Source organism: Pleurodeles waltl, chromosome 1_2 (assembly GCF_031143425.1).
Source record: "Pleurodeles waltl isolate 20211129_DDA chromosome 1_2, aPleWal1.hap1.20221129, whole genome shotgun sequence".
Taxonomy (NCBI): Eukaryota; Metazoa; Chordata; class Amphibia; order Caudata; family Salamandridae; genus Pleurodeles; species Pleurodeles waltl.
The window spans coordinates 982741383-982755653 of NC_090437.1; the positions used below are offsets into that span (position 1 = coordinate 982741383).

A 14271-nucleotide genomic window follows, 5' to 3' on the forward strand; every position below is an offset into this window, starting at 1 on the left:
AAGAGTTGCCCAAAACACATAGGTGCCTATGAAGAACAGGGGTGCTCGGCTCCAGTCTGCCAGCAGGTAAGTACCCACATCCTCGGGGGACAGACCAGGGGGAGTTTGTAGAACGCAGGGGGGCACAAGTAGGCACACAAAACACCCTCAGCGGCACAAGGGCAGCGGGTGCAGTGTAGGCGTCGGGTTTTCAGTAGGAATCGGTCACTCTAGCGGTGCAGGCAGGGCACAGGGGGTTTCTCGGGCCAGCCACGGACTGGGCTAGGCAGAGGGTCGCCTGGTGGTCACTCCTGCACTGAGGTTCGGTTCCTTCTGGTCCTGGGGGCTGCAGGTGCAGTGCTTGGTCCTGGCGTCGGGTTCCTTGTTATATTCATATTTCAGTGTAGCCATTATGGAACTCTGGAGTTTGTGTTTTACAAACACCCAGACCATATACCCTTTATGGCTACCCTGCACTTACAGTGTCTAAGGTTTTGCTCATGCACATATGCCCTCACCCATAGTATAGTGCACCCTGCCTTAGGGCTGTAAGGCCTGCTAGAGGAGTGACTTACCTATGCCACAGGCAGTGAGAGGTTGGCATGGCACTCTGAAGGGAGTGCCATGTTAACTTAGTCATTTTCTCCCCACCAGCATATACAAGCTGTGAGTCAGTGTGCATGTGCTGAGTGAGGGGTCCCCAGGGTGGCATAAGACATGCTGCAGACCTTAGAGACCTTCCCTGACATCAGGGCCCTTGGTACCAGGGGTACCATTTACAAAGGACTTATCTGAGCGCCAGGGCTGTGCCAATTGTGGAAGTAAAGGTACAGTTTAGGGAAAGAACACTAGTGTTGAGGCCTGGCTAGCAGGGTCCCAGCACACCTTCAATCATAACTGGCATCAGCAAAAGGCAAAAAGTCAGGGGGTAACCATGCCAAGGAGGTATTTCCTTTCATAACCCCTATGGTAGGCCCTCTCAGCCCAGATGGCAGGATGCAGGTGTCCGTCTGTGAGGGCACTAACAGAGGTGCCCTCACAAACTCCAGATCCATTTTCCTGGACTTAGTGAGTGCAGGGATGCCATTTTTCATGTGTACTGGACATAGGTCACTACCTATGTCCAGCTACATAATAACTCCAAATCTGGGCTGTTGCAAGTATTTGAAGTACGATTCTGTGCACTCTGGGGGCTCCTTAGAAGACCCCCAGCATTGCTTCCACCAGTCTTACTCGGTTTTCTGGGCAGCCCAGCTGCTGCCACCCCCTCAGACAGGTTTCTGCCATCCTGCTGCTTGATCTGATCAAGCCCAGGAAGGCAGAACAAAGGATTTCCTTTGGGAGAGGGAGGTAACACCCTCTCCCTTTGGAAACAGGTGTCTCTGACAGGTGAGGGGTAGCCTCCCAAAGCCACTGGTTTGCTTAAAAGGGCACATTTGGTGCCCTCTATGCATAAACCAGTCCACACCAGTTCATACTGTGCCACGCAAATGGACAATTGAAAGGGGAATGACCACTCCCCTGTCCATCACCACCCCAGGGGTGGTGACCAGAGCTGCTCACTGGGGCCTGCCATCTTGTTTTTCAAGGTTTGCAGGGAACTCTGGGAGCATCTGAGTGGCCAGGCAGGTCACGTCAGGGCCCCATCCTTTATAGTTGCTTACCTGGTTAGGTGACCATTCCCACTCTCAGGGCTATTTAGGCTCTCTCTCTTGGGTGGGTCCTCAGATTTGACTTGCAAGATTCCAGCAGGACTCCTCTGCAACCTCTGCTTCGACTTCTGGCCACTGGAACCACAACTGGACCCTCCAGGAACCGACAAAAGCTGCTACAATGAAGAAGACTCTTCTGCAACTTTGTTTCCACGTCTCCTGCCAGCTTTGCAACATTTCCCCGACTGTGCATCCTCAGAAGACTGCAACTCTTCAGCCTGCACAAGAAGAAGGAATCTACTTTGGAGTGAAGGAGCCACTTCCCTGCAACCGCAGGCACCTACAACAAGCGACGACTGACTGCGTGACTCTCCTCTCATCTTGAGCTGCGTGGATCCTGCATCACGGGTGGTGGTCTGGAGTAGTCCTCTTCGTCCTCTCTGCCAGCTGTCCAACCTTGGTGGAGGTAAGCGTTTGTCCTCCCACACAGGACAGTACCCCGAGCACTGCGGTCTTGCAGCTGCCAAAGCTTGTTTGCATCTCCTCCAGGGATCTTCAGGCAACTTGTAGCTTCAGCCCCCAGCACTCCATCCTGCAAAGCACAGCCTCCTGCGTGGTTCTCGTGTGGCGTGGGATCCTCTTTTGTAGTGCTGCTTGGGCTTATTCTGCGACTCCTGTGTCCGAGTCCTCTGGGTGCTGCTTCTGCTCCTGTGGACTCTCTGCGACGCTGAGGGTCCCCTGTGATTTTTTTAGTATATGGTTTGTGCTCCCCCTAGGGTCACTATTGGATTTTGCTATTTTCACTGTTTTCTAACCTTTACTATGTCTGTTTCTGATTACTAGTGTATATATTTAGTGTATTACTTACCTTCTAAGGGTGGCTTACCTGTCTAGTATTTTGTAGTGATTTGTTCCAAAAATAAAGTACCTTTATTTTTGTACAAATAAGTGTTTTCTGTCATGTGTGTAAGTGCTGTGTGACTACAGTGATATTGCATGAGCTTTGCATGCCTCCTAGATAAGCCTTGGCTGCTCATCCACAGCTACCTCTAGAGAGCTTGGCTTCTAGACACTGCCTATTCTTCACTAAGAGGGCATACCTGGACTTGGTATAAGGTGCAAGTACCATAGGTACCCACCACACACCAGGCCAGCTTCCTACAGTGGTGTACTTAGAAGTCACCCCACACTCATTCCGCATGTGTTTTAGGTTAGCTGACATGAACTTTGTACCTCTGTCAGAAGCCACCTCCTTAGGAATCCCTACTCTGGTAAAAATAGCAGTCCAGGGCCTTGGTTACTGCAGGAGCTGTAGTTAGACCTAAGCGTAATGGCTTTAGGGTACCTGGTTGCATGATCCTCTACTACCAGTATGTACTGATTCCCTGAGGCTGTGGGTGGCTCACATGGAACCACAATGTCCACACCAACCCTTTCAAAGGAATCCCCCACCACAGGAAGTGGAATGAGGGGGGGCTTTAGGTGACCACCCACCTTAGCACTGGCTTGGTAGACGACACAGGAGTTAAAAAGCTCCTTCTGGGACATATTGGGTCAATAGAAGTGGCTGACAAGCCTACGCCTTGGTTTTGTTTGTCCCAGATGCTCAGATAGGGAGATGTCATGGACCAAAGTTAGGATAAACTCCCTAATCTGCTGAGGTACTACCACTCTCTTGGTTGCACCAGGGTTGGGGTCTCTGGCCTCTATCTTCCCAATAGACCCTGTGGGAGCCACTGACATCTCCCTTTTCCTGTGCAGCTGCTTGCTGCCTCTGGCCTTCAAGAGTGGGGCAAGTCTTTTGTCCCTGGCGTAGCGGTTCCCTCGAGGGTCCCCGTTGGCCCAAGAGCTCTACCTGGTAAGGATCCCGCTCTATGGACTCCATTCCCTCAGGGGATAAGCCATCTTCCTGAGAAGAGAGGTCTTGTTTCTTGTGCTGCTCAGAAGCTGGTCCCCTAGTCTTCTTGCTTTTTCTCCTGGAGGTTGGGCCTTTGGTCCAGGCTCCAACCCTTATTTTTCACCCTGTGCTGTGCTCTGTGCTCTTTTTGCATACACCAGTTCAGGGATTCCCAGCATGACTGCATGGGTTTTGGGCTTTACCTCAGCCCAAGCTCAGGTCTCCAGATCATTCCCTAGGATAGGAGAAGAGACCACTACTTGTTTCAGACCAGTAACCCCTCCCCATTCTAAAGTCACCATAGCCATTGGATGTACTTTAGTTACATTGTCAGCATTGGTAACTGGATATGTTTGTCCAGCCAAATACTGTCCTTGGAAAACCAGTTTCTTTGTCACCATGGTGACACTGGCACCTGTATCCCTCAGGGCTTCTACCTTTGCCCCATTAATTAAGAGGTGCCTTTGCTGCTGATTGCACGAGTCTCGAAGAAGATCAGGTTGCACCGGCCCAGCTCATCTTGAGCGCCCTGGCTTGGGGTCAAAGAATCTAGGACCCCAACTAGCTGGATCCAAGCATCTGCCCTTGTCTTCGGCTGAAGTTTCTAGAGGACTTGCTATCTCAACAGAATGGCAGAGTCCTATGCTCAAAGTTCCACAATCTACACCTCTATTTGTTGAGATTGTGCAGAATCCACTTGGTTACTTCAAACTCTTCCCCTGGGAGAGGTTAGATGTCATTTTGACTGCTCGCCCCATCCACAAAGTCCATTTACTATGGTCGCTGGTCTGAATTAGTCACCTGGTGCGAGGGCAAAGAGACTGATCATGTTTAAACTAAGCTGCCTGATGTTCTTTTGTTTGCATTCTCTCTAATCCGACAAGATTTTGCTCTAGGCACAGTTAAGTGTTAACTTATTGGCTGTTTTGTTTGCTTGATTAACTCTGTTTATTCAAGAAACAGTTTTTATTGCTTTTCTTTAAACAGCTTTCAGATACATTTCACCCTGCTCCATTTATCAAGTCACAGTGGGGCCTTAAAATGGGCCTTACTTTTTTGATGTGGGCATGTGCACAGGTGCACCTTCAGTATTTTGGCGCTCAACTTCGATTGGCACATTGCCACCTCTTCTTCACAGTGCTTAACGGACTGCAGGCATTGTCTATTCAGTCACAAAATGCCACCTTTCTACACAACAAATTGGTGCTTCAGACTCTAACATCATTTTTTCCAAATTCGGTGTCACCTTTTCATGTTGGGCAGTACATCATGCCCCTTGTGTTCCTCCAAGGAGGAGGACAGACAAGCATTTTTCTGTTTATATGGTTCCTCTGATCACCCATTGTATTAATATGCACATTTGGTTTTTCATTTTGGTGTTTGTTTTTATCGGTGTTTTCTAGGGCGACCTTTTTGATGACATTTAACAGTTGACTAAATGTAAGTGATTGCTTTGTTCTTTCCTAATGTTATTTGGAGAAGCTATTTTGTGGTCCTGATGAAGCGTCAACGGATCTACCTGGATCTTTGGACGCGAAACATGTTGATCCTTTGTTGGAGGTACCACACATTTAGGCATCTTTTGGTAGTGTTTTGAAAGTTGTTGAGCATTGCACTCATTTCTTACTTTCCTTTGTGTTTTTAACCTTGGTCTTCATTTCTCTTTACTGATTAAATTTATGATGCGAGTTTGAAATGAATAACCAATTTTAACAATCCTTTTTACTCTCCTGGTTTTGGATTTGTGGTTGTTCCTTCCTTCCACCAGTCATCACATTAGCAGTTACGGCTGACAGCTCCTTCTTGGGAGCACGTCAGGCATTGCAGCGCCGGCCTGACGTGGAGCAATTCCCGATGATGATGCCTGTCATCCAATGTGATGCATGAGGGCTTTTGCTCCTGAACATTCAGGTTCCCTAGACCTTTCTGTTTTTTTAGGAACAGTGTACTCTTTATTTGTTTAGGAGGACAGACAACACCAGTTAGATCCTAAGTGGGCTATTTGTTTCTACATTGATAGAACTTTGTTGGGTTTGTCAGTGCAAAGACAGTCTAGAAAAGGATGTTGCACCGTGGATTGTCCTCAGTGTTAAGCCGTGCAATTGTTTCGTCAAAAAGGATCCTCCTTAGGGCCTTCAAGCTCATTCCACCAGTTTAAAGCTGTAACTACAGCCCTGGCTAGAAGTGCTATGGTGTGGCATCTGCCAAGCTGGTACATGTGTGTTTGGCCATACCTTCCTCAGGTACTACAGTATCAACTCCCAGGTCAGCAGGGAGGGTCATTTAGCCCCCTCGGTCCTGCAGGACTTCATGATGTGAAGTCCACTCATACTTCAGACCCACCACTTTTGAGAGGGTACTGCTTTAGTATCTATTCAAAAGGTTAGGAGTAAGTCAGCAGAACAGGTTATTTAACTTCAGTAATATTCTTCCTGTTTGATACTTCTAATTGTAGATTACTCACCACTACCTCCTTGTTCTGTAAAGTGAACGTCATGATAGATTATAAGGTTCCAAGTTTGAGAATGCACACTTACAGCACCCTAATTTGTCAGCCTCTCTGCATCTGAAGGCACAGAAATAACAGGTTTGTAATCTGATGTCCGCAAGCAGGGGTGGCTCCACAAGCAGATCTTTGTGGTCTCTCCCATAGGTGATGCAGAGCTGCACTATACTTCAGTAACACTGCTTTCCACTGTGGTGTGGAAGCTATTGTAAACATTTTCTGGATCCAGTGTGGCACGTCAGTGTATCATTTTCCCTGGAAGCTATTTCTAGGAGGATCATCATCTTTCCAAGAAAATGATCCTCCAAGAAATAGCCTTTTGAGGTTTGAAAAAATAGCAGAGAAAGATGAAAGTACAAAACATTAAAACTCTAATCCATTGAAAAATATCTTCAAAATGAAGACATGAAAAATGTTGTAAAGTGGAACATTTACCCCTTTCTTACTTGTTACACTGAAATAAATCTACAATTTCTCACCTTGTGCATACCCTCAAGGGCCAGACTGGATCCAGAGATTTTTCTTAGCAATTCCCTTGCATGCCATAAGGTGGCATTGTGCGACTCTGTCAAGGCTGTCAAGTGGGCCTGAAAGTGAAATTGGGTCAGTGGCTTACTTCCTGTAACCTTCCGAAGCGGGTCCGAAACTCACTCCCTCTGAGTCACTGACAGAATACTTTTCCCTAAATTGTTTTCCAGTGTGCACAGGACCTGTCACCTGCCAAATTGACATGTTTCAAATCCTGCAAGGAATGCCACAAATGGATGTAGGTGATGGACCCCCACAAGGTTTCTCTGGAAATAATGCAACTAATATGTTTGTATGAATCCAAGAGCCATCCAGGAAGCAAGGCAAAGTTCTACATCACTGAGCATTGCAGGAAAGCTCCCAATGCCTAGTCCAGTCAAGGACATGGATGCATTCTCATTTCCCAAGACTGTTACAGAGAGAGAGTTAGTCGTCCCACTCTAAATCCTCTGGTAAGTCAAAATTGAAGAAAAAAAAAATACATTGATTCTCAACTCACCTTCTTCCCTCCACTCTTGTCAAGAAACGCTTTAGTATCCATTTACTAGGTGAGAAATCTGCAGCTAGAATTATTCCTCGGAAGAAAAAGTTGCTTACTTTCAGAGACGCTCTTTCTGGTGGATGTTCTATCTAACTTCAGATGCCTTCCCAATCCTCACACCTCCCCATTATGTGGAGTGGATTTTTTTCTCCATTTTAAAAGGTTACAGTTAGAGAACTGCCTGCTGTAATCTCAAATTAAAAAGGGCTCAATGGATGAATGACAAATAATCTGACACATCAGGGATGGCGCAAACCAGACACATAACCACACGGCACTGCCTGGCGGCCCGCAAGGGAATTGCTGAGAAAAATCTCAGGATGCAGTCCGGCACCTCAGGGTATTCAAAAGATGGAGAATCTGTGATTAGATAGTGTCTACCAAAGCAAACTTGTGTTCTAGTGTCCAGGAGCTTCACTGCAGAGTATTAGGATCACCTACTATTGTAATACTTGGTGCAATTTTAGAAGTTCACAGCTGCTTCTAAGTAACAGTGCAGTATTTCCAATATATGAGATTTGATGTCTGTGAATAATGTTTCCTTTAATTTTTCTCTTTTAAAAGTGAGAAAATGTGGCAATAGTGCTTAATTATTACGCTTATTTTATTTTATGTTATAGTATTTTCTATTATTTTGTAGGCTGTGTTCATATTAAATAATATGCAGTCGAATGCATTAGCACCATCTTTTATCAATGTTTTGTGTATTTCTTTGTAGTGGTTGGAGAAGTGCAATACGACATTTGGAGCAGGTGATGGCTTTGACAGAACCCACACAGATGCACAGGTTGGTACATTGTTGCAATTACTTCTGTTTTGCCTATTGAAATATTATATACCATTTACATAAAAAAATCTGCGTGAGGGCAGTGACTAGCAAGGATCTAGAAAATCAGATGATGATTCTTAGTGATTCAGGTTCGAAAGTAAGCTAGACTTCGAAAATTGATTTCCAACAATAGTACTGTTGAAAGAGCCTGAACGATATTCCCTTCGCCTATTCTGTCATTAATGCTATTCATTAGCTTTCTTCCCATTACATTGTTTGAAAAACGAAGTTCTGTATCAATTTTGCCTTAAAAAAAAAAATTGTTTGAGGAGGGACATGGCCGACCAAAATGGCTGACCAGGTGTTCTGAGCTAGGGCTCCGTGCAGCCCATGCACTATCCTTTAACATCCTGTGCTCCTTCCCCAACTAGCACCTGTAACTACAACCCCCACGGTGCTGGGAGATCCTGGGCTCATTAAATAACAGATTCAGCTGCTCTGTTCTCCTGTGACTACAGGGACCTCCCACACATTGGAATACTGAAGATGGTGGCCACTCTTTGAAGAGAGCGCCCTGGGTCACTGAGGGTCCTGTTGTCTCTCCCCTTACCCCCTCCCCCTCCCCTCTCCCGGTGGATAAGCCCCTGCTCCCCTTGACCAGTGCAGAGAGGGTAAGCCGACACACAAACGCTCAGGGATGCGGGCGGGGGGGTGGGGGGGGGGAGAGATAGATATTCCTCCTTTGCTGAAATGTAGACTTAGAAATGAAGATGGCAGATGTCCTTCATTGACATTCATTGGGGGTGGGGTGGGGGGGGGGGCACCACAATGTGGATGGCGCCAGACACTCATGCAGATGTGTAGGGTAGGTTTGTCCTTTTGCATGGTATCTTGAATGGGGGTAAAACTATGTCTGTTAAATTCATAAGTGCCCAATTCTGTTGGAATCTTCTAGCGATCCTGGTGCCTTATATTGACACCTCTTCATCTGGGTCGGTGATTCAAACTTAACTTTATTTCGGACTGGGATGTGGATAGACACCCTGTAGGACATGTAGGAAGCTGGCTCTCTATATAGTGCACTAAAATGAAGTACATTCTGCAGAGAGTCCAGTGTATTTAGTACTGCTGAGGTAAATGTAGATTGAACTAATGCTCTATTTGTGGTGGTCTGGACAAGCAGTTAGGCTTATCAGAGGGTAGTGCTTAGCATTTGTTGTACCCACAGAGGCAATAAATGAGACACACACTCAAAGAATAAATCCGAGACCAATTCAGAAAACTAATATTTTTTTTATATATAAGTTTCAAACCCAAGAACTCCGTCATCAGGTAAGTAGATTTACCATCATAAATACTTTGCAGTTTAAAAAATTAACACTTTTTGCAATTTTTCAGTTAACCTGTGCGAAGAAAATAAGAATGCAGTTTTGCAGGTAAGTACATGACTTACAAATCCAGTCTTTGGGGTTTTAGGTCAACACCAGGCAAGCTCAAATCAGTACTGAGACCACACCTACAATGGCACAGGGGAGGCTGGTTGCAGAGGTCAGATTCGGAGATGGGTGCCCAGTCACAGGTGATTAAAGCAAGGTCAGGGGTCGATCTCCTGGAGTTCAGGCGAGCATAAGGGGGGCTACAAGGCAACACCAAATTTACACCCTCAGCAGCACAGGAGCGGCCAGGTGCAGTTTGCCAACATAGCATTGGGTGCCCAATGTTAAGCAATGGAGACAGGGGGTAATCGAAAATCCGCTGCTCACAGGTGAGGAATGTGTAGTCGGGGTTCAATCTCCTGGAGTTGAGGTAAACACAAGGGGGGGGCCACAAGGCAGCTCTAAACATACACCCTCAGTGACACAGGGGGCAGCCTGGTGCAGAGTGCCAACACAGTGTCGGACACCCATTGTAAGTCAATAATGGAGATCAATTTTAGAAAAAAGGCTGCAGTTTCGGCCCAGGATGCTGAATGAAGAAAACTCACAGCTGCCCAGGTAGGTTCTAATGCTACGGGATGTAGGACCATGGACGGTCCAGCTGCCCAAGGGCTCTAGACACTGGGTTGTCCTTTAGTTTCAGGAATAGCTTACCAGACAGGTCGCAGTCAGGGGGAGTCTTCGGTTTGAGGCTGCAGGCCTTGAGGCAGAGTCCGGCAGGGGTCAGCCCTCTGTGGCCTTGGAATTGTTGAAGAACCTTTACAGGACCGGTGGGCCACTTGGACTCGGACTGGGGGTGTCAGGTGCAGAGGTGGATTTGGAGGCGGTTTCGCAGTTCCTCGCGGCAGAAGTTTTTTTTGTTTTGTGTTTTTATTAACTTGGTTTATTTTTTAACAGGTCCTCTGTTCTTGAGAGATCTGATCTTTCCCTAAGGCAGGCTGTCCTCCCAAAGCTTTGGAGGTCGCTGGGGTGCAGGATAGGTCGTCTTTTGGTGCAGGATCTTCAAGGGCTGCAGAAAGGCCAGTAGGACTGGGGCCAAGTCAGTTGGCTCCTGCAGTCTTCTTTGCTGGTCCGACTCTTCTTAGGTATCTGTGTTCTAGGGTTCAGGGGTACAACCTACATAATGAATCTAGGGACATTACAGTGAGTGCCAGGTGGTAGCCAATGGGTTACTCACCTTTAGGGTTACTAAACCCTTTTTATGACCACTTCTGTTGGGAAGTGGGCAGAACTCTAGTCCTAGTGGCATAATTCCTTCCAAACAAGATGGAGGAATTTAAAAATAAGTGTAGTAGGAAGTTGCCTCTGTACATACTATCTCAAAGTGGGAGATAGTGTGGACAGAGTCCAAGGGTTCCCCTTAGAGGTTGATAGTGGCAAAATTAGATAATACTAATGGATCTATTTTGTGGTAGTGTGGTCGAGCAGTAGGCTTATCAGAGGGTGGTGTTAAGCATTTGCTGTAGACACACAGGCAATAAATGAGGAACACACACTCAAAGACTTAACTCCAGGCCAGTAGTTTTGATATAGAAAAATATATTTTCTTAATTTATTTTAGAACCACAAGATTCAAGATTTGAGGAAAGTACATAAAATGCAAGTTACTTCACACAGCTAAGTATAGAACTTTGATTTAAAACAGTAGTACACACAGTTTTGGTTAAAATGATAATAAGCTATTTTAAAAGTGTACACAGTGCAAAAATCAACAGTTCCTGGGGGAGTTAAGTTTGGTTAGGTTTTTGCAGTTAAGTAAAGCACTTACACAGTCAGTCTCCTGGGCATAGGCAGCCCACCGTTGGGGGTTCAAGGCAACCCCAAAGTGCAGCAGCAACACGGCCGGTTAGGTGCAGAGGTCAAAGGAGGGCCCAAAACACATAGGTGCCTATGAAGAACAGGGGTGCTCCGGTCCTAGTCTGCTTACAGGTAAGTACCTGCGTCCTCGGGGAGCAGACCAGGGGCGTTTTGTAGAGCACTGGGGACACACAAACACTCAAGCCCAGACAAAAACACACTCAGGGGCACAGGGGCGGTCGGGCGCAGTAAGCAAAGTAGGTGTCGGGTTTGATATTGAAAGCAATGGAGGGGCCCGGGGATCACTTAAGTGATGCAGGCAGGGCACAGGGGGGTTTCTCGGGCCAGCCACCAACTGGGCTAGGAGGAGGGCAGCCTGCTGGTCACTCCTGCACTGGTAGGTGGTTCCTCTCGGTCCTGGGGGCTGCGGGTGCAGTGCTTGGTCCAGGCGTCGGGTTCCTTTGTTACCAGGCAGTCACGGTCAGGGGGAGCCCCTGGATTCTCTCTGCAGGTGTCGCTGTGGGGGTGCAGGGAGGTCGACTTAAGGTGTCCAAGACGTTGGAGTCGCCTGGGAGTCCTCTCTGCGGTGTTGGTTTCTCCAAACTCGAGACGGGGCGTTCTGTGCAGTGTGTGAAGACAGGTGTCTGTCTCTTTAGAAGTTGCTTCTTTGTTGCAAAGTTTCTGAACAGTGCCGTTGTTCTCGGGGAGTTTCTTGGTCCTTTAGGTGTAGGGCAGTCCTCTGAGGCCTCAGAGGTCGCTGGTCCCATCGGATGCATTGCTGTGCAGGTTCTTTGAGTCTGGAGACAGGCCAGTAGGGCTGGGGCCAAGTCAGTTGGTGTCTCCATCGTCTCTGCAGGGCTTTCAGGTCAGCAGTTCTTCTTCTTTCTTCCGGTAGCAGGAATCTAATTTTCTGGGTTCAGGGTCGCCCCTAAATACTGAATTTAGGGGTGTGTTTAGGTCTGGGGGGCAGTAGCCAATGGCTACTGTCCTTGAGGGTGGCTACACCCTCTTTGTGCCTCCTCCCTGAGGGGAGAGGGGAACATCCCTATTCCTGTTGGGGGAATCCTCCAAAACCAAGATGGAGGATTTCTAAAAGCAGAGGTCACCTCAGCTCAGGGCACCTTAGGGGCTGTCCTGACTGGTGGGTGACTCCTTGTTTTTCTCATTATCTCCTCTGAACTTGCCGCCAAAAGTGGGGGCTGTGTCCGGGAGGTGGGCATCTCCACTAGCTGGAGTGCCCTGGGGCATTGTAAATGAAGCCTGAGCCTTTGAGGCTCACTGCTAGGTGTTATAGTTCCTGCAGGGGGAGGTGAGAAGCACCTCCACTCAGTGCAGGCGTTGTTTCTGGTCCTCGAGAGCACAAAGTCTCTCGCCCCAGGGGGTCAGAAACTCGTCTCAGTGACAGGTTGGCACTGACCAGTCAGTCGTGCACTGAAAGATTGGGTAAAATACAGGGGGTATCTCTAAGATCTCTGTGTGCTTTTTTTAAATAAATCCAGCACTGGCATCAGTGTGGGTTTATTATTCTGGGAAGTTTGATACCAAACTTCCCAGTGTTCATTGTAGCCATTATGGAACTGTGGAATTTGTTTTGACAAACTCCCAGACCATATACTTAATATGGCCACACTGTACTTACAATGTCTAAGAATGGACTTAGACACTGTAGGGTCATATTGCTCATGCAGCTATGTCCTAACCTGTGGTATAGTGCACCCTGCCTTAAAACTTGAAGGACTGCTAGAGGGGTGAATTGCCTATGCCACAGGCAGTATTTTGTGTGCATGGCATCCTGAGGGGGATGCCATGTCGACTTTGCCTTTTTCTCCCCACCAACACACACAATCTACACTGGCAGTGTGCATGTCCCTTAGGGTGGCACAACACATGCTGCAGCCCTTCGGGACCTTCCCCGGTCACAGGGTCCTTAGTACCACTGGTACCTTTTTCAAGGGACTTATCTGTGTGCCAGAGGTGTGGCAATTGTGGAAACAATGGTACATTTTTAGTGAAAGAACACTGGTGCTGGGGCCTGGTTAACGAGGGATATCTATGGAGGAAATACTGGCCAGCATAGGCAGCCTTTTCCCCTAGTAAGGCACTGGGTGGATCTAATTTCTGCGGAATTTTATCAGATATATGCAGGCATGTTAGAGGACAGGCTACTGGAAGTTTGAGAGGCTTACCAAAAGTTGACCATATCGGAGACGATGCTGGAGGAGATAATTGTTATGGTACCCAAGCCAAACAAGAATCCTTGGCCTCCTATAGATCTCTATCAATGCTAGATGTAGACACAAAAGTGCCCATTAAAATAATAGCTGCTTGACACTTCCCAACAATGGGAAGCGTTTGTGCACAAGAACCAATGGGGCTTTATTCCAAATCCCAGTACCCTGATGAATCTCGGATGCTGGGGGGCATGTTATGGCACCTGTGGATGGAGCTTGATATCGAAAAGGCCTTCAGTTCCCTTATCTCAGCGTACATATTTGTGGTCCTCGCCAGAATGGGTTTTGGAGCCAGATTGTTAACCTGGATCCCCCTCCTATACGGAGAACCGACAGCCCACATTAAATCGGGGGCATACTCGGGCAGAAATGGCCTATCGAAAAGCTGATGAGAAAGGCTGCCCTCTGTTGCTGCTCCTCTTTGCACTGTCTATGGAGCTACTTGCAATCAGACTACGATAGGCGATGCAGCTTGAGAAATGAGTGGAGGTATCCTTGCATGTTGTCTCCATGTACGCTGATGACACTTTGATGTACTTGACCCATCTCCATCAGAACTCCCCAGCCCACCTGCAAGAAGGGGACTCTTTTGCCAAGATCTTGGGTTTTTCGCATTAACAAACCCAAGACTGTACTATACCGTATGGCACTATTAGGTGAGCCATCTTACTCGAAATTGCCAGAGGGTCTGTAATCAATGCGAACCAGATGAGTGTCAGTACTTGGAGGTGTAGGTCACCTGCACCGCTTTGACCCATAGACAATGTAACATTGATCGGGTGCTGCAGGGTCTCTGTGTCTCAGTATCTTTCTGGAGCATCAGTTCTGTCTCTGTAATGGGAAGGGTGGCACTAACGAAAATGGTGTTCCTGCCATGACGCCTGTATGATTTGTAGCACGCCATATAGCCAATTCCCGAGGTCAGTTTTTCCAGA

At 47.4% G+C, this 14271-nt stretch overlaps 1 protein-coding gene across 12 annotated transcripts in view; it reads left to right on the forward strand.

Moving 5' to 3' along the window:
• Window positions 1–14271, forward strand: part of FRYL (FRY like transcription coactivator) — a 1894812-nt gene that overhangs the window by 1788880 nt on the left and 91661 nt on the right. For all 12 annotated transcript variants that reach the window (XM_069201557.1, XM_069201569.1, XM_069201550.1 and 9 more), the window contains one exon: window positions 7822–7890. In XM_069201557.1, the coding sequence (XP_069057658.1) occupies window positions 7822–7890 (69 nt within the window). The remainder of the gene's footprint in view (window positions 1–7821; window positions 7891–14271) is intronic.